Source organism: Ixodes scapularis, unplaced genomic scaffold, assembly GCF_016920785.2.
Source record: "Ixodes scapularis isolate PalLabHiFi unplaced genomic scaffold, ASM1692078v2 PGA_scaffold11__112_contigs__length_91849675, whole genome shotgun sequence".
Taxonomy (NCBI): domain Eukaryota; kingdom Metazoa; phylum Arthropoda; class Arachnida; order Ixodida; family Ixodidae; genus Ixodes; species Ixodes scapularis.
The window spans coordinates 33,918,126-33,944,606 of record NW_024609837.1 but is presented as its reverse complement, the minus strand read 5'-3'; the positions used below and the strand labels follow the sequence as shown (position 1 = coordinate 33,944,606).

At 48.7% G+C, this 26,481-nt stretch overlaps 2 protein-coding genes across 4 annotated transcripts in view; both read right to left on the bottom strand.

Moving 5' to 3' along the window:
• Window positions 1-819: 819 nt before the first annotated feature.
• On the bottom strand, window positions 820-14,097 carry LOC8037550 (sorting nexin-2). Of its 3 annotated transcripts, none has more exons than XM_029973232.4 (8): window positions 13,894-14,097; window positions 13,294-13,315; window positions 11,112-11,314; window positions 9,141-9,375; window positions 6,761-7,035; window positions 3,076-3,169; window positions 1,919-2,421; window positions 820-1,250 (listed from the first exon to the last, which is right to left on the bottom strand). In XM_029973232.4, the coding sequence occupies exons 1-8, from the start codon at window positions 13,984-13,986 to the stop codon at window positions 1,200-1,202; spliced, it is 1,476 nt and encodes a 491-aa protein (XP_029829092.3). In that variant the 5' UTR covers window positions 13,987-14,097; the 3' UTR covers window positions 820-1,199. The 3 variants fall into 3 exon arrangements, with proteins under 3 accessions (XP_029829092.3, XP_042144813.1, XP_029829094.1); XM_042288879.1 differs by having other exon boundaries at window positions 13,294-13,312; window positions 13,894-14,050; XM_029973234.4 differs by lacking the exon at window positions 13,294-13,315 and having other exon boundaries at window positions 13,894-13,982.
• Window positions 14,098-14,709: 612 nt separating this feature from the next.
• Window positions 14,710-26,481, bottom strand: part of LOC8037549 (integrator complex subunit 3) — a 42,991-nt gene continuing 31,219 nt past the window's right edge. Inside the window, exons 24-28 of the mRNA XM_029973105.4 lie at window positions 25,753-25,917; window positions 22,965-23,056; window positions 22,157-22,229; window positions 17,334-17,535; window positions 14,710-15,395 (exon numbers count right to left, since the gene is read on the bottom strand). Coding sequence (XP_029828965.1) covers window positions 15,321-15,395; window positions 17,334-17,535; window positions 22,157-22,229; window positions 22,965-23,056; window positions 25,753-25,917 — 607 coding nt within the window. The 3' untranslated portion in view covers window positions 14,710-15,320. The remainder of the gene's footprint in view (window positions 15,396-17,333; window positions 17,536-22,156; window positions 22,230-22,964; window positions 23,057-25,752; window positions 25,918-26,481) is intronic.

The following is a 26,481-nucleotide window of genomic DNA, read 5'->3' as shown; positions in this document are numbered from 1 at the left end:
ATACTACGCACCTTGACGCAACCGCTGATAGTACTACATTGTACGATGGCGACCACACAGCGATCATTAGCATTCCATGGCCCTGTTGCGTTCTCCCGCGTGCGCAGCAGTTTGCCGAATTTTCCGAATCCGAATTTCGACAGATTCAGTCCATCACTAGTAGATCATCCGATTTTCTCAATAAATGCATTAGCTTTTTATACACATCACATTGTCTGTCGTCCTTTCAAACCATTTTTCTCAAATAGTTTTACATTATGTCAAAACATTGGAAAAAGTTACCAAACAATAGCTTGCGCAACCGTAAATAAAATTTGCCACACACACAGAACTTTTACCACATACACAAATGATTGCGTGCATCTCCCTTCAATATAGCATTTGATTAATTTTTAACGTGCTCTACTGAATATCTACATTTCATTGACTTCACTTTTGTATTACCACCTTTATTGTTCCCTTCAGCCTGCCCTAACCTACAAACTGTCAAAGTTGCTAGGAACTATGCTCCGCTTCTAGTGGTAAACGTTCTGCCTTTGATAACACTGTCGCACGTGCAACCAAAGCCCGGCAGAAGGCAATGAGCGTGCTCCGGAGGCGGTGCTTCTAGTGCTTAGCCTGTTACCAGCTATAGGCTATGACAAAAAGGACACATTTATCGAGAGACCTGCGATAATTTTCGGTCGAGAAGGCAACGTTCTGGGAGAGACTAGAAAACTGTACAGATCCTGCAGGTGCCACTGACAGCTGTTGCCCGCCAAGAAAGGTTGAAACATTTGCTTTCTCAATTTAGGCAACGAAAGAAGCTCGCAGCGTGTGTGCACATTTACAGTCCAAGCTTTATTCCATGAATGATAAATTACAAAAACTGCGGAAAAGGACAAGGAGAGCTACGAGGAGGTGCAACCCTCTTTCCGGAGCATACCACAGCGCGCAGTTTTACGTCTTGGTAAGCAAAGGAACCCCAGGCTTTTTGTGCAATACCTCAGACACGACCGCCTCTTCGAAACGGGGCCAGTTTCGGCAATCTTGTGACGGCGCCTCACATACAGAAAGGAAAACGAGACTTTCCTCTTTGCATTTACGGCCCAAACGAGGGAGCCGACCGAATCACCGGAACCCCTGCTCCCTTGAGGAAGAAAGGGCCCCCACACCCCCTTGAAGGAGGCTGGAATGTTTGCCTGGCTGCCATCTTGCCATCACGCGATGGCCTTGGCTTCAGGCAGGAATGTCTCCCAGTACTTGATGAGCTGCAAGCAGAGGAATCTCATTGAGCATGGGTTAAGGTTAATTTTACTACGATGCATTGCACAGCGAGACTACAGTCCTGCGTCCCAACACTACCGGCAGCGTTCAGTATGCTCCAATTGCGCCGTTGGGGAGATGGAACCTTTTCTATTTCCGTGCCAACTGCGTCGGGGCGCTAGGCCGTGATAGGGTGCATGCCTGGTCTTGGGTGGCAGCGAAGATCGCCAAGGACTTTGTGCATGCTCCTCAGAAAGGGGAAAAGCCTGCACCACTTCAATGCCAGAACCAGCGTCCAAAACTGGGAGACAGAACATGACAGAAAGAGGATAGGTGGGTGGTGGTGCGATCTGCAGGCTCTCTTTCACTAGGGGAGGAGGGCAAGCAGCCGGTGTATTTCTCCCGCAAAATATGAGGGAAGAATAGTTTGCCTTATAACACCTGTGTGGCACTGCCTTCAAGATGCTTCCCTTCTTGCCTACCGCTCCTTCCTTTTATAGCAGCCTAGCTGTCTATTGTCCCGACACCGAAAGCACGGGCTTTCTTCCTACATAGAAGGCTATGACACAGCATGCCTGACGCCGAACACTGCGCGCCGACATACCGAAAAACGTCGATTCGTAAGCGAGCCTCTAGCCGCTCGGCCGTAACGGGGAGTGGGAGCACGCCGCACCTGCTGCTGGGTGTCAAGCAGGAACTCGAGGTAGCGCACGACGGAGGCCCGGAAGTCTGCGATGCGGTCCAGCTCGAAGCGGTCCAGCTCCGCGCGGATGACTCGGGACACGCTGTCAAACTCCTCCTGGGCCCGGTCCACCTTAGCTTCCCAGTCAAGCACCTCCTGGCGGGCCTGGGGCAGCCGGTCGGCCTTCTGGGCCAGCTCCAGCTTGGCCTTGGCCTCCCGCTTGCGGGCCAGCGTCTGCTGGGCGTGCTGCCAGGTGCCGTACACCTTTACCCTCTGGTGGAGTGCCTCCTTGATGGCCCCGACCAGGGACACATAGTCCTTGACCAGCTCCGCCAGGCAGTAAAAGTCCTGCTTGGCCTGACGCCCCTGCACCTGCTCCACCCGCTCGCACACCTCGGCCAACTTGGACAGGGCCCGCGACAGGCCAGTGTGCTCCTCGCAGTTGCCCAGCATGGCCGCGCTCTTGGCGAAGGACCCCGTGCTCTGCGACAGCTCTGCACACGCGCGGAGAACTCTCGTCAATGGTTGCGGCCAAGGTAGGGTAGGGCAGGGCAGGGTACCCACAATGAGTCTCCGGCCACTGCGTTTCCCGCATACTAAAGACTACGTAAGGCGCAGACTGGACGTGAATACCGGCAAAGTGCCAACGCAGCGGCAGTGTTGAATTTGTGCCTTGATGTGGCCTTTAGCGTTGCAAGAAAATTCGGCAGTTAGGCTTTCTTATCTCGGAAGCGTCACCCTCCCTTGCCCGCAAAATCGGAAGGAAGGAGACGTAGATTAGAGGACATCTTGCATTTTGGCACCCTTGTGCCACCGTTCGTGCCTTGACCTCTCTGAAACTATGGTGTCTAGAACGCGTCTTCAACCGGTTTGTTTGCTGCGTCCCCAAATGTGGTCCCTCAGTTTCCACCCCATAACGTGGTCAAAGCAGGATGTCCCCGTCCCTGGTAGGCGCACCCCTCCCTCCCTTCTGTTACAGACAGGCGCGAAAACGAACACTGCGCTTGTGCTCGGACTTGGTTCTAGATGTCCGCAACGTCATTCGTTGCCACATCGCTTTGGACGCACAGACGGTATAAGGTGCTGAACCCACCGGTCCAACTCTCATTCCAGGCATCGTGACAGGAGTAAGGGGGAGCAACACCCACCTCTGCGCTGCTGCACCATGGTCTCGATGCTGGCATGGAGCCTCCGCAGCTGCAGGTCCAGGTTGTCCACCTGCTGCTGCTTCTCCTCAAACCACTGCAAGGACGCGGGGGAACGATTGGCGTTGGGAGATGGACTCTGTTCTTCGCATGTGCAGCAGGCAGGGTTCTAACGTTGAGCCCAGCCGCGGCACCTTCCCATCTGTTCACCAAAAACCGTGCCTCGCCTCAACTACATATAGAAGACAGGTTGTTGTCAATTTTCCCCGGATCAAGTTGGGAGCACGGGGGTATGAACCTGACTGAGGTGGGCTACAGCTATATACAACTGCTATATTCGCGGACAATTTTCTGGGGCATTTCAAAAGGAAATGGGAGCGTGCGTGCACAGCTCTGACGGGCGCTCGAGATGCGCAGGCACGCGTGCTCCCATAGGTTCGACCGCATAGTCCCAAAAAGCCGTCCACAAGCATGGCTCTAAGGTGAAATGTCAACATTTGGTACGAGGTTATGGCTCTTGGCTAGCGTAGACTAGAGTCACTGAGAAGGTGAGAACGGTGGGTAGGAGCTTCGGTTCCTCCACCTCCATTCCTATCTTTGACAACACTTCGGCGCCTCAAAAGCCCCGAGCATGCACGTGCAGCCAAAGCACGGCGGAGGGCAACAAATGCATGCCGCAGGCTAGGATTCTAGAGGAGACATCTTGCCAGCGACTACAGACACAATTATGCTCCAAGGAATCTGCGCCAAATGTGACGCAACCTTCTCAATGTCGTCTCATCTGAGACACGCGATCTGCCAGAGTTATTCACCCAAAGATTGGGCCGACTTAGCTCCTGGAAGTTCGGGCCAGATGTTGGCTTTGTTAAGAACGCAAGTGAAAGCCAGTATTAGTTCTCAGCGCTGCAAAGCGGCCTGGCTCAGAAACTGGGAAAGAACCACGTGCGGGACCAGAAAGGAAAGCAAGCACAAGTCGGGAGCCGGGGTAGGGCGTCCCCCTGTTTACCTGGACAGCAAACGAGGGCTGAGCCAGCAAGACCTGGCAGCAGGAGAGAGAAGGGGAACAGGACAGGGTCACTCGACGCTCGTGCATGCGAGCTCGCACCTCAACCACGCAGCGAGACGCGACAGCCCGAAACGGCAGCCCACTACGGACGTTTACAAGCACGGCTGCAAGAATCGCCGCGATCGTTACATGAACCACGACAATTGCACCGTACGCCTAGGTAACGGAATGAGTGACACTTCAATAAAACTAGCGTGCCGTGCCATTCATGTCGGTGCAAAGCCCGGAATCGCTGGACTGACTACCGGCATTACAATGGCTGCCTGCTTCGTTATTTTTTTCTCCCTAGCAATTGGCCGATTTTGCCGAGCTCCATGCAGAGCAAAGCCCGCCGACCGATTGCAATAACTTGGCCATTCACTCTCGGGGCCACGCCTGCCCAATTTGACTGGAAATATTGACTGGCATTGCAGTAAGATGCACATCTCAACCTTCCATAGTATGCTCGAGTGCATTCCCTCCCAACTGCTTACAGTGAGAAAACGCAATGGCACACCGACACCATCCAGCAGTAGTTGTGGGAACTCTTCCACCTGAGTATACATGTTTATAATTTGTTGCACATCATTCATCGTGTGCTTTGAATAATTCGGATAATGTTACAAGTCACCATATCTCGTAGACGCCATAATATACAGAGCGTGCGCCTATGTCACAATGAGCCCCCTACTTTTGAGGCATTTCAAAAATTATCAAGGACATATCAAGCTCCCACCATCTATTTTAAGCAAGTTCAAAACTATGCAAAAAACATATCGAGTGCCCAGTCGCAGTGGGCAGCCATCATCTCTGCGACCAGCAGACAGACCGGGAGATGGCCAATGCAAGCACGGGTGAAGCGGCTTTGATTACGAAGACTAGACGGTGCACAGTCAATTGCATCTTAATTTTTCTCGACAAACCGTATTTATTCGCATAATGAATGCAACCCCCCCGATGATTGTCAGTATTGATTTTTCTTTTATTCCTGCACAGCCGCCGAGTCAATAGGTCAATGGCGTTCGGCAACTTCCGGTTCCTTAGGAAATTTTGTTTAGCTGTTGACAAACGACGACGATTATCAGCAAACCTGTCTAAGCAAGGTTCTGAAAACTACAGTCTGGAGGTTTCCGAACCGTGCTTGCACAGGCTTGCAGCTCATTGTCATCACTTGTCAACGGTGAAACAAAATTTCCTAAGGAACCGGAAGTTGCCAAACGCCACTAACCTATTAAGCTGCCAAGTGGCCAGGCCAAGCCAAGCCAAACCAAGCATGGCACGCGCACGAGTTATGGCTGCAAGTGGAAAGTTGTCAAACTAATTGACAGCGTAACGACGCGGTGCGCACAACCAGCAAAATTGGAGTCAAGGAATTGCCTGGTCCTCGGACATGTTAAAAACGTTGGATATATTGATGTCAACGAACGTGGCCAGTGGAAGGTTTAGGGCCGTGAAATCATGAAACTGGTTAGGCCTAGGGACAGTCGCGTCTGATTTTGTGACAAGTGCCACTGATGCGAAAACCGCGTCGAGTGTAGTAGGGCGCTTTGTCGTTGGCGAAGAGAATGCCGAAATTCTGTTTTCACGAGCTAGTGTGCCCGGCTACCTGGGCAAACGACACTCATTCAAGTTCAGTGGTCGGACCCAGAGCCTTTTATACTGGGAGAGTTCGGCGGGTGGGAGGGGCTTACGGCCCGCTAGGTCTAGCGGACTCAGCGGGCGCCGCTTCCGCCATGATGTGCCTCCCGGCGAGTGGGTCCCCACACTGACATGCGATGTATACGCGTGTAGGTTTTGCCGTTTGCGCTTTTGTTGGCGTAAGGAGAAAGTTGAAAAATCAAGCATTTTGTTACGTTAATCATACGTTAATCATAAACTTACCTCGCACAATCGAGAACTCGGCTTCCAGTCAGCCCTTCTTGGTTTCCCAGATCTTGTGCCTTGCGCGGTTTTCTTTTCCTTGCGGGAACCGGTACATCCTGAACCCCTTTTTCGCGTTGTTCGAGCACCCAACGGCACTGCAGCCCCCCATTTCTTTTTCATCTAACGTCTGGCAGAGCGCAGCGCAGAACATCATTTTCATCGTCGTCTCTCGCTCCATGGACTCTAGCGAGCCGACTGCCGGCTCGAGTCGGTAGGGCAAACGGGTTTTATCAGCCGCCACCAGCCTTACACCAAACAAGGGTGAAGCTTGCAATTTAAGGTTATAATTATAATGCAATTAAATGCAAAGGTGCAATCAAGTTGGACGGCAAGGCACATCATGGCGGATGCGCACAGTTGCCAGACTGTTTGATCAGTGCTGCCAGACTGGCGGCTGGATCAAAGAACCGCCGAACTCTCCCAGTATAAAAGGCTCTGGTCGGACCTAGCAAGCGCCCATGCCCGTTTTTCACAATTATCTCCCGATTTTGAGTAGGCAACCTGCTCGGTATTTTACGGTAGTGCACAGATTTGATCTCGCAAATACCGCAAAATCTTCAGCTCAGTTATACGCAGTTCCAGAGTTACTCGATAAGTATTCAGCAACTGAAAAGTTTCTGTCACAAGACAGCGGCGCTGCGTGCCATGCTCGCGCCCCGTCCTTCAAAAGGTGGAGCGGAGCGCCGGACAGAGAGCGCTCCGCGGGCATGTTCCACTCACGGGGTCGGTCTCGTCCATCTTGGTGGTGATCTTGGAGACGGAGTCGCCCACGCGCGAGATGAGCCGGAACATGCCAGCTCCGCTGAGGGCCGCTGTGCTCGTGGCCCGTGGAAGCTCTGCCTCCAGCTCGAGGAACTCTCGGAAGTCGGGGTCCACGCGGAGTGACGGGTGCTGGGCCGTGCGCTGCAGGAAGCGCTCCAGGGCCGCTCGCCTTCGCTCCACGAAGTCCTCCGAGGCCACCCCCTCGTCCTTGGACATCTTGATCTTGGTCATGCCTGGGACGAGGTATGTGTCAGCCACTCCACCCCCCAAAACAGGGCCCAAAAAGGACCCCTCCCCGAAGCAGGGGTGGGGAAACCCGGCAAGAAACAAGTCTTTGGCCGCTTGCAACTTAAAATCGAGTATTCCTACTGGAAAAGATACCATTAAAAAACAAAACTAAAAAAGTTCTTGGAAAAAGAACAAGTGTTAGAAATGAATTTTAGCGTACTTTGTCCCGTCAATTTGAATATCACGAGCATTTGACACGATGGCGTCACAAGCGGGGGGGGGGGGGGGAGGGGGGGGGAGGGGAGAGTGAAGCAAGATAGCCACGTTCCTTGCAAAATTTCAAACCAGCTCAGAAAACGCGAACTACGAAGAACACACTGTCGTGCAGCATTGTCCTGTCGTGCATGTTCTTCGTAGTCAGTGTTTTCCGAGCTGTTTTCCCCATCCAACCAACTGGCCCAGTTCACCATCTTATTGAAGTACAGAAACTTCAAAGACTGGATCCACACATCAATTCATTTCTAAAAGATAATTATCTGAACCAAGACTTGATGCTAAACAGAGAAACTGAGATAATTGTGCTTGGAAGTTCAAAAAGCTGTACTTTAGATGGGGCCTGTCTATCAGGAATAATTTATTCCAGAAAAAATACTTCAGATAAAGGAGTGAAACTTTCTGATAGCATCCACCAGGATATTTGAAAGCTGACAAAACTACTTGCTAAAAATGACTTAACAAAAAAATATATATATATTGCAAGTTTAAGGCAGTGTCCCCCCCCTTAAAAGCCAGGTTTCCACCGAGTCCATCACGGGAAAAAGGTCCCTCTGCCAAACAAAATCGGATGTCTGGAAAGGCAGAAACCAACTCTGAAGTCGAAGTACCCTATTTACTCGAGCGACAAGACTCGCTATTTACGAGAACAAACCTGCACACCCACTGTCTCATGGAGCACACGGACGGTTAATTGTTGCAAATTGCAGAAAAAGCCGGTCGACTTACAGGTCAAGGATAACGTCTTTGTGCAAACATGTCATTTGCACAGATCGCATTTTCGCAGAGAATCATTTTTTTTTCGACTTCATTATTTGACAAGTGTATAAATAACAACATGATGGTCGACCCAATATATGCTCTGTGGGAAGGTAGCTACACGAGCCTCGTTCATAAACAGTGCGTCTAATACACGAGTAAACGCCGTATGTGTGTCGAGAGATGCAAACGCAACCCACTCTTTCATGGCCCCAGATTCACTGTCCGGTGCCGAAGACGAGACAAACTTTGTTTCAACCTTCCCTCAGAGCACAAGATGCTATTTCGTAAGATGTTTCCTGAAGGATAGTTTCTCAGAAGTATCTTCTCAACAAGGCACGGAGTTGGGCTAGTTGGTTGGTCATATTGAAGTGGAAAAAACAGCGCAAAAGACGGATGACAGGAATGTGTCGCGTGTGCAGGCGAGGTGGCGGACGTTGACCATGTTGAAAATTACTCAAGACAGTGGCAAAAGGCTGGAAACTTGATACAAGAAAGAAAAAGTGAGACATACCCTTTCCGGAGACTTTTTAGTCTACCGAGCTTGTAATCTTTTACAAGAGTCTTTGGCAATTTTCAACATGATCGACGGAAGACAAGTAGGAGTACACACACGGAGCCGACTTACAACTAAAAATTTTACTTTTGACAGGGGAGGTGTGACAACTTCCGGGCGAGAAAACACTCTTTCCTTGCGGTGTCGCCGTCTGGCTTTCTCACAATCCATTGCAACGGATGTGTATGTCCTCTGCTATTTGATGACACTTTAGTGTGGCACAGAAGTAAGACTGCCAGAGAAACTGACAAAGGCGGTATCGCGCAGAAGTAAAATTTTCAGTTGCAAGTCTGTGCTGTGTGTAGGTGTGTCTGTGTATGTACTTGTTCTACTTGTCTTCAGTCTTTTGTGCCGTTTTTTCCGCTTGGGCAATCTGGGATGAGACTAAGAAACGCCTTCATCCATTCGGCTACCCTCTGAGAGAGCGCAAGGCACCTCGTCATGTAACCTCCGACATCGAACTTTGGAAAAGGGCCCATGCTACAGGGGAGGAGAGAGAGAGAGAGAGATTAGGGCCCGTACCGAGAACGCTCTTCTCAGGCACGGGGGGAACGATGCGCCCCAGGTGGAGGTGCTTCTCCACCAGCTTCTCGTGGAGGCCCAGGAAGTCGCTGAAGCGCCGGCTCACGGACATCTGGCTCTTACGGAAGTAGCTCAGGTTGGTACGCGTCACCACCCGGTAGCTCACAAAGGCCCCCATGCCCTCCCCAACCTTCTGGGGTTCACGCACGCTGATCTCCAGCAGCTCCTCTGGCTTCTGCACAGGAGAGGGCGATGGACGTGGGTATCATCTTTGTCCCCTCTCCGTGCATGCCAACAGACGTTCTCTTAAGTCGCTACAACGCCGCTCATGCATCGTACAAAAGATGTTATGTTTGCTGCATGTTCGACGCAAGTTTACTTTGTCGACGTGTACGCTCCAAACTTGTCTGCGGACAGTTCTCGTACGACCAATGTGACGGGACATTCGTACGAGGCCATCTTTTGTATGACACATTAGCAGTGTTACCTCGGCTTCGGAAGTCCGCATTCGTCCCACAAGGACGGCTGCAGCTATGCTTCCAAGAGCACTTGTGACTGACCTACGTCTCCCTGGGCAATGGAGGCAGCGCGGCAAGAGAGCTCCCGTCGAATGACGAGAACCACTTTCCAGGTTCAGGTCAATTGACACAAAGCACAGCTTTGTAGAGCTGCTGCCCACATATGAAGAGCGAAATGCTTTTTAATGCTACCCACAATCCCAAAATTTTGTTTGTCTATCCGTTTCCCGCTACATTCAGCGATGAAATTGATATTAGGAGACTTATACACGAATTCAGTTTCTCGGCTAAATTTGGCGGGAAAATTGATGTCACGTGACTCGACATCATGGGACATACAGACCATTTTTGTTTTCCCGCAAATTTTAGCGGAAAGTTTACGTCAAATGACCTACACGCCAACTCAGTTTTCCCGCTAAATTTGGCGGGAAAAGTGGCGCCACGTAAACTATGTGCATTGGGAAAATTGACGGCACACAACCTATACGTCAACTCAGTTTCCCCGCTGAATTTAGAGGGAAAATTCCTGTCTTGTGGCTAAAGCGTCAATTCAGTTTCCCCGCTAAATGAAGCAGAAAAATTGACGTCATGTGACCTATAAGCCAATTCAGTTGCCCACTAAATTTAGCGAGAAAATATGCGTCTTGTGGCTGAGACACCAATCCATTTTCTCTCCCAAATTTAGCGGGGGAAATGACGTCACATGACCTGAACCATTCAGTTTCCCCCTCTAAATTTAGTGGTAAAATGTACATCATGTAACACACCAATGCCCCCCCTAATTCCCTATAATGCATTTCATGCGTCATAAGACTGAGCGTAAAGGTCGCTGGCAATTTTTTTTTTTTTTTTTGTCATTCCGATAAATTTTTAACAGCTATTTACAACCCACTCTTGATCGAGGGTTTGATTGTTAAAGCCAGGTACATCTACTCTAGATATGTGTCAGTTATTGTTACAAATTTGACAAAAAACAGGCTATTTTTCTATACTGCACTCTCCCATAGATGAATGAGTATTGCAAACTAACGATTAGTGCATCTACCGAAAAACACTCCACAGGTGCGTTGCTCATAAACAACCGCTCATTATGTTTCTCCTTCAAAAATGTTGCATCGTGTTTGAATTTTTGAAGTGTGATCGTACACATCCATGAAACAGTGTTAATCACAGCGCATTAAATGTCGGTAGATGATCTCATAAGCACCCGATTAGGGCGATTTTTTTTTTTTTCCATAGCACGCCATTCTTAGTGTATTCCTTACAAGGGATGGTAGTATCTGCAAGTAAATAAATAAATATTGGTACTCTCGTGTGAGTCTTCCTTCGATCCCAGTTTTCTTTTGTGCTCCATTTTATAATGGCACCGGACAAGACATTCATGCCATATTGCGTAGGGGACTTTCAAGGCAAGAGACCCCCCCATCCCACAACTGGAGGTCCCCCAGCGCACCTCCTTCTCTTTACCCCCCGTCTGGGGCTTGGCACCTGCATCCGGGGAAAAGAGGGTGGTGGCCCCCCGGGGCGGGTTGGGGGCCGACAGCTCCTCGTCCGAGCCCCGGAACTCCAGCTTGGCCGAGCCCAACAATGGGGCCTGCGTCTGGGGCTCGTCCTCGTCCAGGTTCACCTCTTCCACAGCCGGACCCTCCATCGGCCCTGGGCGCAGACACGCAGGGTGCTAGTCTGCTCCAAGAAGGGATCACTCCACCGAGACACTCACATCCATTCTACACACATTCACCACTACTGCTTCTGTTCGTTTGTACCTATATCAGACTACTAGCCTTTTTTTATCCATCTGCAACTATTCTGTCCACAATCTCTTTCATCCATCTACAACCCTATCCACTAGCTCTTTTGTTTGTCTGCTACAGTATCCCCCAGAGACACCCAACATTGGTAGGTCAACACGGTTGTGGAACTCCTATAAAGAGGCAATGCATGCGGTGTCTAGCATTACGTCCGACAGAACCCAGAATAAAAATTAGAGTTAAGTGCGACGTAACTTTACCCCAAGGTTTCAAGTTACGTCTGACGTAACCCAATGTGTAAATTAAAGTTACGTCCGACGGAACTCGAGATAAAACCTAAGTCTACATCCAACATACCTTTACCCCAAGGTTTCAATTACGTCCGACAAAACTCAAAATGAAAGTTACGTCCGACGGAAATATAAGTTGAAGTTACGTCCTGTGTAACCTACCCAACAGTATTGAATGCTACGCTTTACGGCCGGGCCGATACATGACGTAAACACAAAGATATTGTGAATTATTACTACGTTACGTCCGATGCAGCATTCATTAATTGGTTAAATTCGCGACTCCATCTGTACCTCCAGGTACAGATGCCCGTCACATTACTTTTTTTCCTTTCTCGTATTTTCCCTTTCTTTAAACAATTTTTTCCCTCCTTTAAGACAATATTTTGCGACGCTTTCTGAGAATCGCGGATAGAGTTGAGATTTTAACCGATTAACGAATGCTGCATCGGACATAACATAGTAATAATTAACAATATTTTTGTATTTACATCATGTATTGGCTGTAAAGCGAAACATAAGCGTAGGTTACACAGGACAAAAAAATTTTATTTTTATTTGGGGTTCCGTCGGGCGTAACATTACTCTTTATTAGAGTTCGGTCGGACGTAACCTTAATTTTCATTTTGGGTTACGTCGGACGTAACTTTAATTTTCATATTGGCTTATGTCGGACGTAACTCGAAACCTTGAGGTAAAGTTACGTCGGACGTAACTTTAATTTTTGTTTCGGGTTCTTTCAGACGTAACGGCTAGACAGTGCGAAGAAGCAAACCCCTTCTCTCCCTTCCAAGGACACCATCCATCATTCAAAGTGCCATCTAGATGCTATGATTAAAACGCTGTACCTTAAAACCTATGTATTCTAGGGAGTAGTACACTGCAGTTACTATATACTAGCCATTTCCAAAACTGTACGTGGAGAGTTCCAGAACTAAGTTGATCTAGTAACATTGGAGTTAGCCCCGTAACTGGTGCCAGACTGACTCGCACAGCTTATAGCATTCGCCAAAGTCCCTTCAGGTTTAGACGTATTACTCTGCCGTCACTGTTCATAGATGTCTGGAAAATTAGTGTTCTGCTAAAGTAAAGTGTCACCACAGGTGCCACTCCACTTAGAAGGGAAAAAAAAAAAGAAAAGAAGAAATGCACGTACAAAATTGGGTTTTAAAGGCAAAGCTTGTCGAGTTTTTTTTTTATTAATTCGGGATTCACCCCATGGTGGGTGGCAGTGGTTTTGTAGCCTACCAGTCCAGCTGACCGCCTACATTTAAGATGTCACATGCCGCCCACCTCTATATTTTGACGCGGGGAGATCAGACATCGGTTTGGCACAAGAAGCCGGATCGTCGTGTGTATCGTACTCGCGCAGCTTGTACTCCACACAGAGGTAAATTTAGCATTTCGCAGCCCAGTCACTCTTCAAAAGCGCCGCCCGGTGTACTCAGAGTTCGAAACAATCGTCGCATTTTCGTAAAATTTCTTTTTCACGAGCAACACCGCGTTTTCTGGCACGAGCTACGCCACTCCCTCTGCAAAAACCCACAGCTGATACTCTTCGAAGAAACCGTAAAGAGAAGTCGGCGCCACTTACCCTCCCGGAAATTCTTGTGCTGCTGCAAAGAGATTCACGCGCAAAAAAAGAAAAGGGAAGAGTCAGAATTACGGAGACCGCTAGCGCGAAACAAAAACAGGACTCGGAAAAAATCGAGCGTAGTGGCTCGTCGTCACGGGCCGCAGTTGGGGGCGGGTTTTTGAGCACAGTTCGTCAAGCTCTCAGCAGCAGCTGTCTTACAAGGAACCCGCCCCCAACGACCCACTGCGCGAGTGCCCGAGCTACGTGAGCGCAAGGAATGAATCTTTACATGAGAGCATAAATTTCGTTTCGGACGATTGCGGGGCGAGTCGGTCGGGATCTGCAGCGGCGACTCCCCGAGATAGCAAAGCCCGCTGACGCTACTAGGGTCGAGGCACACACCCGAAATCAGAGTAGAGCGTTGAGCGTTGCTAGGAAAAACATCGGATTCTGAGGAGGGCCATATTTCTAGAGGTGCTGACAACACGCGAACGGGAAAGCGGCGGTGGTAAGGTGGAATACGCCCCCAGGCGACGTCGTCGTCTCACGCACAGTCCGCGAGCCAGCCGGGAATGAAAGGAAGAGGGTATTGTTCCCGGCCTCCTGGGACGCACTCACCTCGACAGTGGAAGCGAAGATGTCATCGTCCTCTTTCGAATTTAGATCGCCTTCCGAAGAAAATAACGGAGGCGGATCGTTCATGTCAGCCATGCTGGATACTCTCGCAAACTCCGTGCTTCGTCGGTTCGAAAAGTACCAACATGCGGAGGAAACTTTCAATCTTTGCAATAGACGGCGCAACAGCGCCTTCGGCGCTGGCGACGTCTGTTGCAATGGTGATTCGAGTGCGTATTGATAAAATTGAATTATATTTTGAATATACTTTACGTTAATATTGAGAAATTTAGATAAAAACTACTGCCTCCTGTCTACTTTACTTCGAAACTGCCCGAATCCCGGAACCCTTCGAATTGGGCGCCGATCTGCGCCATCTGGTAACTGGTTTAGAGTACACATATGTTTACGGTAGAACTGCAATCGTCGGAATTAGAGCTTATAAAACGGGCATCCCGTTCGATCTCTATGTCCCGTCCAGAGGACGTGGCAGCAACTTGAATAGAGAAAAACTCGTAAGATAAATCTATAGAAAAATAAATAAACAGTGGTTAATTTAACATGGTTAAAATTGCGCACAAATAGAGAGAAACCATGTTCAATCATTACCAACTCGCCCAACTGACCACTTTACTATAGTAATTAATTTGGCTTGATACGGCAGCTGTGCAACACTTTTTGAAACTAGAGAGCATTGCTACAGGTTATTTTAGGCTTAAAAACAACACCTTTTTTAAACACCATTTTTGTTCCGATATGACATGCATTTTTTACACACGAAAAAGGGTATAATTTGCCATCTCTAACGCCGTCATTAAGTTGCAAATGCTCTCCATGGTTTGAGTTGAACACACCCTTAATTGAGGCTCTCTAATTGCAGCAGGCGATGTGAAACACCCCTAGTGGGGCCAATGCACCCCAATTTATATTATAAATAGATCGTAAGATTTATTTCCTTTTTAAAGAACAGTCAACGACGGACTGCTTCGACACAAAACACGCCGCTCCCAAGTCGCTGTACAGACTGTGGGCACTATTTACACCGAATGCTCACTAGATCCGCAACATCGTTCATATTTTTTACAAAAAAAAAAAAAAAAGAGCAGACGAAACATTCCACCCCGTGTACCTAATGTAGTCCAACAGTTCGACCCCGAGTGCAGTTTTTCTTCCTAAGACCTACAAGATATCACTTTCAGTACAGCACTGTGCCTTGTCCTAGTGAACAAATGCAAGCACACACACACACACACACAGACACACACATTCTCGCACGTCGCTCTTCGTTGCGCCCACTGTACAGGTGTTCCTTGGTGTTCTGGCAGCCCAGCAATGGCCTCTTCTCTCGCAGCGTCGCCAGTCTTCCATTTGTTCAGTCACAAGGTGCCGTCGATGTGTACATATTTATAAAAGCAAGTCCTCCACGAAGCTCAGTCGCTGTCAGACGTTACGAGGGCAGTTTTCTTCTTTTTGCGCGGAGGCTTGGGCTTGGCCGCTTCCTCATCCTGCAGGGAACACATTTAGTTTCAATCTGGATGAGCGTCATACCGGCCATACTGCAGTGGATAAATTTCTCGTCTATGGGGCGTAATGACTGGTTCATACACTTGCATCTGCTTACGACCGAGCTCTTGCACTCTCAGGGGATCAGTGGCCGAGTGGTCTAGCGCGCACCAGCTCGGAGCACGTGGAGCGAAAGCTCGCGCTGCAGAACCCAGGGATCCTGGGTTCGAGCCCCACCCCTGCCCGTTTCAATCTGGATGAGCATCGTACCGGCGTGCGGTCGTGTATCACTACTGCGTGATGCACAATAAAGACCCCAGGCTAGCGGCTGTACCGCACTGGCTAAATTTCTCATCTACAGCTGGGAGACTCGTCGCCCCTGTGAGGCAGACCAAGTTCTAGGCTGTATAAACACACACACAACCCAATTTTCTTGCACTCTCTTACGACGAGAGGACACGCAGGCAACATCTATGAGGTGACCCTAGAACTGCATTTCACTAAAGTGATGGTTTTGCAATATTTGTGAGATCAAATACAATAAACTTTCGTTAGTTCGACCTCGGTTAGTTCGACTTTTCGTTTAATTCGATCGTGTTCAAAAGTCCCGACGAGCGCCCATACATTTCTATGGGAGGAAAAGTTGGATAGTTTGAACTCTTGAAAAGGCCACATCGGATAATTCGTCCCGAGCGAATGCGCGCGAGCTCACACTGCGCGGCATTACGGCAGAAAAACCACCAACGTACAGCGAAACACGGGCCCTTTGCTGCAAAGCCAAACGTGCGCAAATATGCGCTCGCTCCTCTACGCCGGCGAGATGGACCGTAGCGAATGACACGAGCCAGCGCAACCAATCTGGCGTGGAGTAGCGCAGAGAACACAGCGCGCGCTCGGGCACGGAGACAGCGCGCGCTCTCAAAGCGCTTTCTGTAGCATCTTGTGCGGTCCATCTTGCGCGCCGGAAAGCGCAGGTTCTTTTTTCCTCTTGTTGTTATTTTTCTCTGTAGCCGACAGTCTGGCCGCCCGGCACCAAAGTCGGCTTGTAAAGCTTTCTCAGCGCATGCTCCAAAGACTTTTCTGTAGCAACGTGTGCGGTCCATCTTGCACGCCAAAAAGCACAAGTTCTTTTTTTTTTCTTTTGTTGTTATTTTTCTCTGTCGCCAACAATCTGGCTGCCCGGGGCCAAAGTCGGCTCGTAAAACTTTCTTTCTTTTTTTTTTTTTTTGCATGTGCGCGATTTGTTGGGGACGTGACGTTTAGTCACGCAGCTCTCCGGAGCATGCTTTTGGACACGCGTTTTAAGCACAGACGGCAGCAGACCATCCGTGAGTACTTTGGGCAATAAAAGGAAGTTTAATTTTAACCGTTTTTCTGTCCTTTTTTTAACTCAATCATTCGGATAATTCGACCGAATTTCAAGATCCCGTCGAGGTCGAATTAACGAAAGTTTACTGTACATGCACTATTTACGAGAAATGGTTGTTTATACGTCATAACACTGTCAAAAGTTTTTCAAACAAAGAAAGAATGAAGCACCAAAATAAATCTAAGAAATGCATTGGAACTGTGAGTATTCCGCAGCTAACCGATAGATGGCGCCAGTGTGTGCGGAGTACTAGTTCGTCTGCTTCTTGCACAGGGGTTGCGATGATGTCAGAACGCTGAGCTCTTATTGGCTGATCGAAAAAACTAGTGGGTAGACCTCAAAGCATCTAGCATTGAGGTCTACCCATTTTCCTTTCAAAGCCAATCACAGCTCGGTGTCGTTCTGACGTTACCGCAACTCCTGCGCTGGAAGTAGACGACTTGCTTTCCGTTACAAACAGCCGTCATTGAGTGAAACTTGTGATGAAACAGAATATACAGTGCACGTCCCAAATTTCTGCGGCGTCCCTTGCAAAAAGGAGGATGGCAGTGTCTCGCCAGCGTTGCCTTACCTCGCTGCTCTCCGTACTGCTGTCGGAGTCTGCAAGCACCGGCTTGACGCGGGCGGACTTTTGTGGAGACGTGTTGGCGGTGCCACCCGCCTTGCCACCGCCGCGGTTTCCCCTCGAGGGGGCCCCGCTGGAGCCCTTGGGCAACGCCTGCGGGAGCTTTAGCTCTTCCGCGTCGTCCGCCAGCGCAAACAGGTCACTGAACCTAGGGGAAGAGATACAGATGCCGGACGTGAATTGCAACAGCAGGACAAAGTTCGCTGGCACTTCTGTTGCGCAGAACAAAATTTTTAGTGGTATAACTAGGGTTCGGAGTTCTTGGTTTAAACCGATAAAAGTACGCCAAACTCATTTTCGGAATTTTGGTTTTAACCGAAAAAGGTCAGTTTGCAGGTTCGGCATTTTCGGTTTAAACCGATAAAAGTATGTCTAATCCGTCTTCTAAAATTCGGTTTTAACCGAAAGAGGCAAGTTTTTCAGGGCCGCGTCGAGGTGGGTGGGCGAACAGAGGGTGAAAGAGAGAGGGGGTTTTGCAAGGTTTGACATTGTATGACGTCTTCATGACTGCCTTCTTCCAAGGTTCAACATGCAACCAAAGAGTTCTTGGATTGGCCTTCGCAGGACATCTGTGTCCTTTCTGTGATCGGGCATAGTTCCTGGTACTAAAAAAAAAAAAAGTTTGGATGTGGGCTAGTATAAGGTTTTTTGCTTCATGCGCTTCAGAGGACATAGAGGAAAGCCTTTAATACCTTTCTTAACTCTCTCAAAATTCCCTGTGGTAAAAAACATATGTACAATGGATTTTTCTTTCTTTTTTTTTTTTTTTTTGCCATTCCGCTGGTTTTGTATGGTCATCACCTCAGACGATCACATTGTCAAAATGGGAAGGAAAAAGAAGCATGCTGAAGATTACGCCCGCAAATACCGCAATCTCGAGGTGTGTCCCGACGGACGTTGTAGCAAGACCACGTATGTATGTGTGCCATTATTTTTTGAGTGATCACAAATATCACAGCTACAAGGATCACCTGATCCGGTGTTGTTTCTTTCATATTCGCCAACATAAACCGGTAAACTTTTAAATATACACCAAAAAAAAACCCCGAAAATTAAATTTCAAAACAAACACCGAAAAAAGTATGCCAAATTTCGAAAAAATAAAAACCGAAAACGCGGATTCCTAGGTATAACCATTAAAAGGCAAAATCGGACTGTTTTGTACGTCGTAACTGACTTTATTTTCGGGGGCTCCGTATTTCACAAATTTTGCAAAGTGTGCAGTGATGTGATTGGCCTAAGCCATTTTGGAGCACCTTTTGGAGCAGCCAAAACAGTGTTTTGGAGCAGCAAATGTCGCTTTTGGAGCAGCCAGGACAGTGTCTTGGAGCAGCAAAAGTGGCTCTTGGAGCAGCCAAAACAGTGTTTCGGAGCAGAAAAACTGACTTTTGGAGCATATATTCCTAGAAAATTAAATATTCGTTTTAAGTGCTGGACAAACGAAGGGCACTTTGTGTTGTGTCGTGATTTGACGTGTTGGGGCGGAACTCGCTGCTTGTGTTTTTGCTGCTGAGACATCCCACAAGTACACAGTGCTGTAGGCGTTGCCAAGCAATTCCGTAAAAAAAAAATTGCTATCGTTTTACCAATTCTTGACGTGGCAGATTTTTATAAAAAAAAAAAGTAAGCAAACGTAAAACAACGCATTGCAAGCGTCCCGGCTGGTGCCTCTGTTGCAATCATGCTCACATGCACGTAAGGGCAACTTCGGCAGGCTTGCTGTTACACGTGCTTCGTCGCGCGGGCGGAGACAACGGCTGTTCGACCGAAACCGAAACCATGCCACTCCGCGCTCCGTCGCCAACTGCATGGTTCCCAAAATAGTATGCAAAATGTAACTGTCCAGCATACGACAATAAACAGTCCAGCGACTCGTGCTTGCCAGGCCGGCAGGCGAGGTACAGGCTAAACACACAGAAGAAAAGAACCTGAGCGTATCGATGCAAGACACTGCGAATCAAGGTCAAAAAAGTTCTTGGAGCGCTTCGTGCAACGACTGAACTCGAGACAAACAAACACGCTGTGCGGGTTCAGCGTGCAGACATTGCCTTCTTTGCTTTAGCTCACTTCTCTTCACCACCTTTCTTTCGCGGCAGATTTTTCACGTACCGGGGTCCCTCTCGAAAGAAAGCCCACCAGGAAAAACCTAAGTAATCAAAACTTCACCAAGCAGTCAATGAGTTAGAGAGGGATTTTTATAGCAGCGTATGATTTAAACAAGAGCAGGAATGTCGATGCGTTTCAGTTTAGAAAGCGCCATATCTGCAGCGACGTGGGGACGGCAACACACGACGTTGCGCGAGCGCTTCAGCTCAAAAAGTAACTCCCGCCGCGCAAAAACATGGTTTTGTTTCACAGCATGACGGCATGTTTGGCACCCGATACACTAACGTCCGAGAGTCCGCACACGCCCGCGTCTACCGCTAAAAAAAAAAAGAATATACGCGAGACGAGATTCCTGAGACGACGAGTGCACGAAACGCGAGACGTCGGGAAAAATCATGCAAGACCAAATAGACGATTGATACAGGGTACTTTGTGTCGGGTGGCGTCTTGTGCGACCTAGCTTACACATGCTCAATTACGGTTCTCAGTTTAGTTTCGTTTCTGAAAGGCAACCAAAATTGCTTCTTTGGCGCAGGCTTGGCGCAGATTAGCCATATTTCGGTGAAATGTAGCAGGATGTAGCAAGGTTAGCCCCTTGCTGCAGTTTGGCGCAATTGGCGCAGCAATCACATCACTGAGTGTGGGTTTTGCGAATGCCTCGTGGGAACGAAATTTTGCGATTTGGGGTTACACGCTACATATCCGTTACCCCAGCAAAATGCAATCAAGAGATAAATGTTTTGCCATGTCTTTAAAGCCCCGAAAATTAGGACCTTGCTAAAATTAAGTTGCTTTGCAGTATTAGGGAGAGGTTAACTGTTGCTAAGGGGGTGGGGGGTGCACCGATTTTAATATTGAAGGAACACTAACACCCCCCCAAAAATCATTTTTTACCATGCGATTTATTATGGTGTCGGAAGACTACCCAATTAGTATTTTGCAACAGAGTCATTTATATCTTTAATAAAGCCAAAAAAACGCAACTGCTCGAAACCGAAACCAAAACCTGCGCACGGAGGTTGGAGAAGTGGAGAGGAGAGAGGCGGAAGTCATGTGGCTACACCGAACCAAGCACTTTTTTTTTCCTTCATTTTTTTTTACATTGTCCTCGAGGTCGTCCTAGACGTCTTCAAGGTCGTCCTAGACATCGTTTGTGAGGTAGTCCTAGGCGTTGTCCTCAAGATTGTCCTAGATGTCATCCTCTAGGCGTCATCCTTGAGGTCGTTCAAGAAGTCGTCCTTGAGGTCGTCCTAGACGTCGTCCTCTAGGCATCGTACTAGACGTCGTAAGGATAACAGCTTTGCTGGTCTTCCTTCTTCAACAAAGTCGAAAGGCTGAAAATTTGCTCTTCTCTTTTTTCATCCACTGTGCCCTCCGAGCCTATACTGAGAAAATAAAAGTTAATAAAGCTTGAGCCCATAGAAAACCCTGAGCATTTTCTGCTATGCCAGTGAATGACAGCGCGTTCCCTTCTTTTTAGAGATACCGCGGAAACGGCTGACGGAGGTGGAAAACCGGCTGTCGTGCTGACGACCTGCTGCGCCTCGTACCAGCCGTATGGGACCAGTCCCATGCTGTCGCTGTAGCGCAATACATCTCACTGAATTTCCCTCAGCTGCAATGTGTCCATGGCTATCGCGGTGATGAAAAGCGCCAGTTCAGAAAATATGTCGGTGGCATCGGCGCCATCAGCGCAGTAAAACCTTGTGGTAAAACCTACTGGCACACTGCCAACTTGTCCCTTATGCTCCCATTCTCCTACTGCCCGGTGCCATAATACGCCACAACCGTCAAAATTATGCTCTGGCTTGTTTTGCGGTGAGTTGGAGAGGAAGAAAAACTCAATCTTTCAGTACCTTTTCATGTAAAAGTTAATAAACCGAAACAAAAACAGATGCCTGTTCGGCGTCCAGTGAACATCGAAGGTTTAATATAAAAGTTGTTTCGCAAAAGTAAAAAGGTAATTTCAAGGTCACTTTAACAATGCTGGCTACACAACGCGAGCCATTGCCCAATTAAAAGTGTTCAGATCAGATGTATGCATTTATTCATCCACCCATCCAAGCCCTCACTAACTAGAAAGATCCTCATTCACTTTTTAGGCTCCCATACTATTGTTGCAAAATAGAAACCAAAAGACGGCGATAAACTTTGGTCAATACCTTAACTAGAGGCCCTAGCTTTTTATACGACAATATGACGGTTAAGGTCCTTAACCGTCATATCAGCCAAACCCAGAAACACGCTTGTTTTGTGACACCTGCCACTTCGATAATTCCATGCCAAACCAATTAAAACACTGCTCAAAAAGCTCGGATATTTAACGCAATACAGGGTTTAAACGTAGGTTCCACGAAGGACAATTTGCTTTTCCAGACTTTCATTTGTTCTGTCGCAGAAGTTTTCTAAAACCTAAGAAAATGGTCTTCTAATGCTCTGCCATCTCGGCAGACAAGCAGGCAACACACAACAGCAGCCTCCTTCAATAAATCGCAAGAAAAAAGCTGACAGGAAGTCCTTTGTTAGAAATGTGCACGGGAGAAAGTATGGCAGTTCCGATTCAGGGACTGCTGCAACTAAAGGGGCACCTCGTGGTGCCACCATTGGACGACAATACAAACCATCCAGAGATCAACGCGATTCCAGACGTCCAACAAACTCACTTGGTCTTCTGTGCCTCTGTGGAGGATGCTTGCACTTGGGCCAATGCAGCCTGGATGGCACCCTGGCTGAAGACTGCAGGAACCAGAGAGGCGGCCATCTCAATTAGCGCCACACATTTTTACACTCCACTAGCGGGAATAAGCACGAAGTTACTCTCCCCGAAGCGTCATCGCGGCAGAGTTCTACAAACATCACGTGAGTCCCGCTCGCTTCCTCTGACCACCGAAATTTACGTTACAGGAAAACCGCAGCAGCTCGCTGAGTGCCATGCCGTAAAATGCTGACCACGCATCCGCATCGCAATGAGCACCCACGTGCTAGTTTTAAAGAACAAGGAAAGGACATGTCGAGTGTTCACCTGGCTAACCGAGATGCTTTTCTGCTTTGCCCGGCACTAGATCTTCTCTGAACACACCAGTGCAAAGCGGCGAAGCCCATCCAAACATGCGCCGCTTCTGCATATTTGCTCTTGGACCGAACAAGTGTCCGTTCCCCGGCTTTTTAAGATGATCTCCAAATCGTTGGAGAGCACTTGCTCCGTATTTTACGGTAGTCTGTCGTACACTTGGGACAAGCACCAAATGCTGGGAAGAAGGGGAGTGGAGAGGAGGAGACAACAAATCAGGGCAAGCAAAGAACTCTGTGAGAGGGGCCAGTTGTGCTATCCTAAACCCGCGACAGACTACAGCAGCGATTTCCCCGGTTTGCCTTCCTACGGGCGGCTCGATTGGAATGCGGCCCACGGCTCGAGCGGGAAGTGGGCGTGGCTTGTTCAAGCAGTGTGGAAAGGGGGAAGGGGGCACTCACAGGAGGTTTGCCTGCAGTGCTGCCTCAGTTGGTCCAAATGAGCCAGGGTCTGCTCCGGGGCCGGGCCCTGGTTCTTGCTGCCCAAGGGCTGCCTGCTCGCGCCGGAACCAGGGAAAACCATGTTTCAGAGACGGGCTCCACCACTCCGGTTTGGTGTGACGCAAAGGCGCAACTTTACTCCCCACGGAACCAAACACGCTGCCTTGAAAACCGAATGCCGGCATATGGTGTGGTCGCCCACGGAGCGACAACGGCAGTGCATGTATTTCGAACGTCCGACTTCCAGCAAGTGCTCCGTGCCTTCCGCCAAGGTTCGGCTACCCACGCTTTCTTGAGGTGCGCGAGACGCCGAAGCATTGTCGAGGGTAGGAAGCTCACCCGGGAAGCGGAACAACTGAAGCTCCTCCCTGGCTGCTTTTACCAGGATGCGACAGCAGCGCATCAAACTGAGAGGGAACCAATCGCACGAGCCCAGTTTCTCTGCTTCTTCCCCTTCTACGTAATCACAGTAGCCGTATATCGATACAACACGCTATGGCCGCTTCCTTACAGCCGTGGCTCCTGTCCTCGCCTTGTCAGTTAATATAGCCAACACTTTCGGCACCACTAGCCAATGCGCACATTTTGGACAAAATACCTGAATGCCTTAAACTTTCAGCATTTCAGAAGATAAGACAGCGCACACGAAGTCCCTTAAAGCTTTGATCGGCGCCCGACGTGCCCGAGCACACGAATATGTGTAGCTTTGTCTTCGTTGCTAGAAAAAGTTGCTCCCCAAATACAGTTGTGCGAATGCACCATGCTATTGACGTCTCTGTGTAATCCTCGCGCAATTGCTTGCGTGACGCAGAAGTTTGTGAACGAGGAAGGCCTCGGTGGTACTACGGTGGATCCCCGTGAATTCAATCTCGAAGGGATTGGTCGCTTCCATTTGAATCATCAAATTTTGAATTGAATTGAAGTTTATTTTAATTTTCCCAACCAAGCCCGGTGGAGAGGTAAAGCCAAAAAAATTTCTGCATAGACTCTTCCCCCCTCCTTAGTTCGCACCAAGTACACGCAATAGACCCTTTTCAAAAGTCAGTTTAGCCACTTTCAGTGATGGAAGTGCCATTTGACCTTTTGGAGCAGGCCTTGTAGCAGGCAAAATGTTGTTTTGGAGCAGGTGGGGGCCCTTTTGGAGCAGGGTCCGGCATAAGTTGGCATATTACTTGAAAATAAAATAATGCTGCATTGCTATATAAAGCCCATCTCTATTATTGGAACACAGCGCCTGTCGCCTTTTTAAGACAGGATATATAAAATTCAACAAAGTAAACACACAAAAAACTTTTTTTAAATAAAGTTTATCTGCTCGTCAGATAAAAAAAAAATACAATTAAATATGTCACACTGAGTTCTGATGGTACAGGATGTTTAGTTTTATCAGCCTGCACTTCTTTTAAGGTATCTGCAGCAGCATCTAACGACCCTCACTCTTGTGGAATGTTTTAGTTCAGATTAGAGTTGTCTTTCGGGCAGCAGCTTCAAATATTGCAGTATCTGATATTCGCTTCAAAAATTCCGATTCATTTTCGATGTGCTGGCGAAGTCACGATCGGATCAGGGCGAGTTAACCCGTTGAGTGCGCTCCTTGGCATGCACCGACGCGCTGCAGAGAAGCGACACCCGCGGAGCAGACACCGCAGTCGCGCGAGTCGCGCAGTGCTTTGTGCTCCGAAAAGCACGGTGAGGCCTTACCATCACTACATCCAGAGTTTGGTGCAACTCAACTATACTTCGTTTCAGCTTCGGTGCGAGCGCAGCCGAAGCTACAAGCGCGCGCATGGAGCCCGTAACGGTGCCCACACTGCACGAGCCCACGCGCGAGTCAGGAATGCGCAGAGCATTGGGCTCGCGCTAGCTTTGACTTCGCTGGTACCTAGCGCACGGGGACAGGGCGGGCCAACATTGAGAACATCCACAAGCTCGGCCTTTTTTTTTTTTTTTTTTTTTTTAAAATAGGCTGCTCAGTGGGATGACGCTTCGCTTAGCCTCTGCGGCTTTGGTCTCAGATGTTGTTAACGTTGTTCCCTTCAATGATGATAATGGTAATGCGCCCTCGCAGTTTCGGTTTGCGTAACAGTTGCGGCGTGGAAAATACCGCGGTACCGCCCATGTGCCTTAATAAGACTTCAATCTTTATATTTTATTGCTACATCTCATCTCGGCGCAGGCTCGGCGCAATTCTTTGGTAAAATGACAATTTGGCGCTACATGTAGCAGGATTGCGTCTTTGGCGCAATTTGGCGCAATTGGCGCAGCACTTCCATCACTGCACTTTGTACAGAGCCAAACCCAATGCTCTCATGGAGGTGCTACGCAGCCTCCCCACACCAGGAAAAGCGAATGCCTTCTAAAGCCAAAAGTAGGAAATGGATTCTAACAAGCCGGTCCTTTTACGTCACCTTCGATTCAAGAAGTCGAGGACGTTTGATCTAGACGACCTAGTCCCCATATCGCCGCTGCTAGAGCGACAATGTAGGAGCTTTTGATACTACCCCTAGGCGATTCCGACCTAAGAGAAGGGTCTATTGTAGAAAAAACACAGATACACGCAGCAAACAAAACAAAAAACGTCTCTTACATTTGCGTGTCCCAAATATGTTTCAAGAAAACGAAACAATAAAAATGTTAGAACAGGCTTGACAAAAATTTGAATTCCCAAAAGAATGAATGATCAAATGACAGGTCATGGCTTTCCGCACGTGAGCCCGGCACGGGAATAGAGCCGGGCGGGGAGGCCCACCTTTTCCGCTTGGCCGCGGACCCCGCCTTGACGAAGAGGGCTCCCACGAGCTCCGAGAGTTGCACCTCGTGCTCCTGGGTCCAGTACTTGAGGATGGAGACCACAAAAAGGTCGCTGCCCTTCACGTCCCGACACAGGATGTGCCTGAGCAGCTCTGCCGAGGGCCTGGGCAGTCGGGATGATGTATCAAGTGCTTCAAAAAGGAAATCGTCAAACGGTCAAAACAACTGGGTTTAGTGTCTGTGTACCGTAGTTTCGGTTGTGACACCGCTGGGGCAGCCTTTCAGGCAGAACTGGCGTGGCGTGGCCCCTCACTTCGCTCACAAAAGTCCACTGCGCGTTCTCTTCGACCTCACACCATTTCAAAGAATCTGAGATCACTGAAAGAGCCCTAAAAGAACTTCAGACTCGAAAGTGATGCCTCGTCTGCTCACAGCGATAGGCGGCATGAACGGAGCGGTTGATCGAGGGCGAACACGACGCGGAGGCTTGAGAGAAACTCGAGCTGCAAGACGACTCAATCTTTAACGTCACTGCACTGGCGCGGATCGCGCGGGATCATCAAATTCAGCTTTTGGATTTTTTTTTTTTTTTTTACTTCACAAATACTGAGTTCTCATGTTCTAAATTTTGAGGGTAATGTCCAGGCATCGTTTTCATCTTGAGGGTAATGTCCAGGCATCGTTTTGAATCGTTCCAGATAATAAAAAAAAATATGATTTTGACCTG

Bases quoted from the DNA above. Each gene is read 5' to 3' on its own strand.
- LOC8037550 (XM_029973232.4), bottom strand. From the start codon at position 13,986: ATGGCTGACATGAACGATCCGCCTCCGTTATTTTCTTCGGAAGGCGAT. The intron at 7,036-9,140 runs GTACGGGCCCTA...ACCTCGTCCCAG, and splicing joins GCCTGAGAAGAGCGTTCTCG to GCATGACCAAGATCAAGATG. The intron at 1,251-1,918 runs GTGCGGCGTGCT...CTCTGCTTGCAG, and splicing joins TGCTTGACACCCAGCAGCAG to CTCATCAAGTACTGGGAGAC.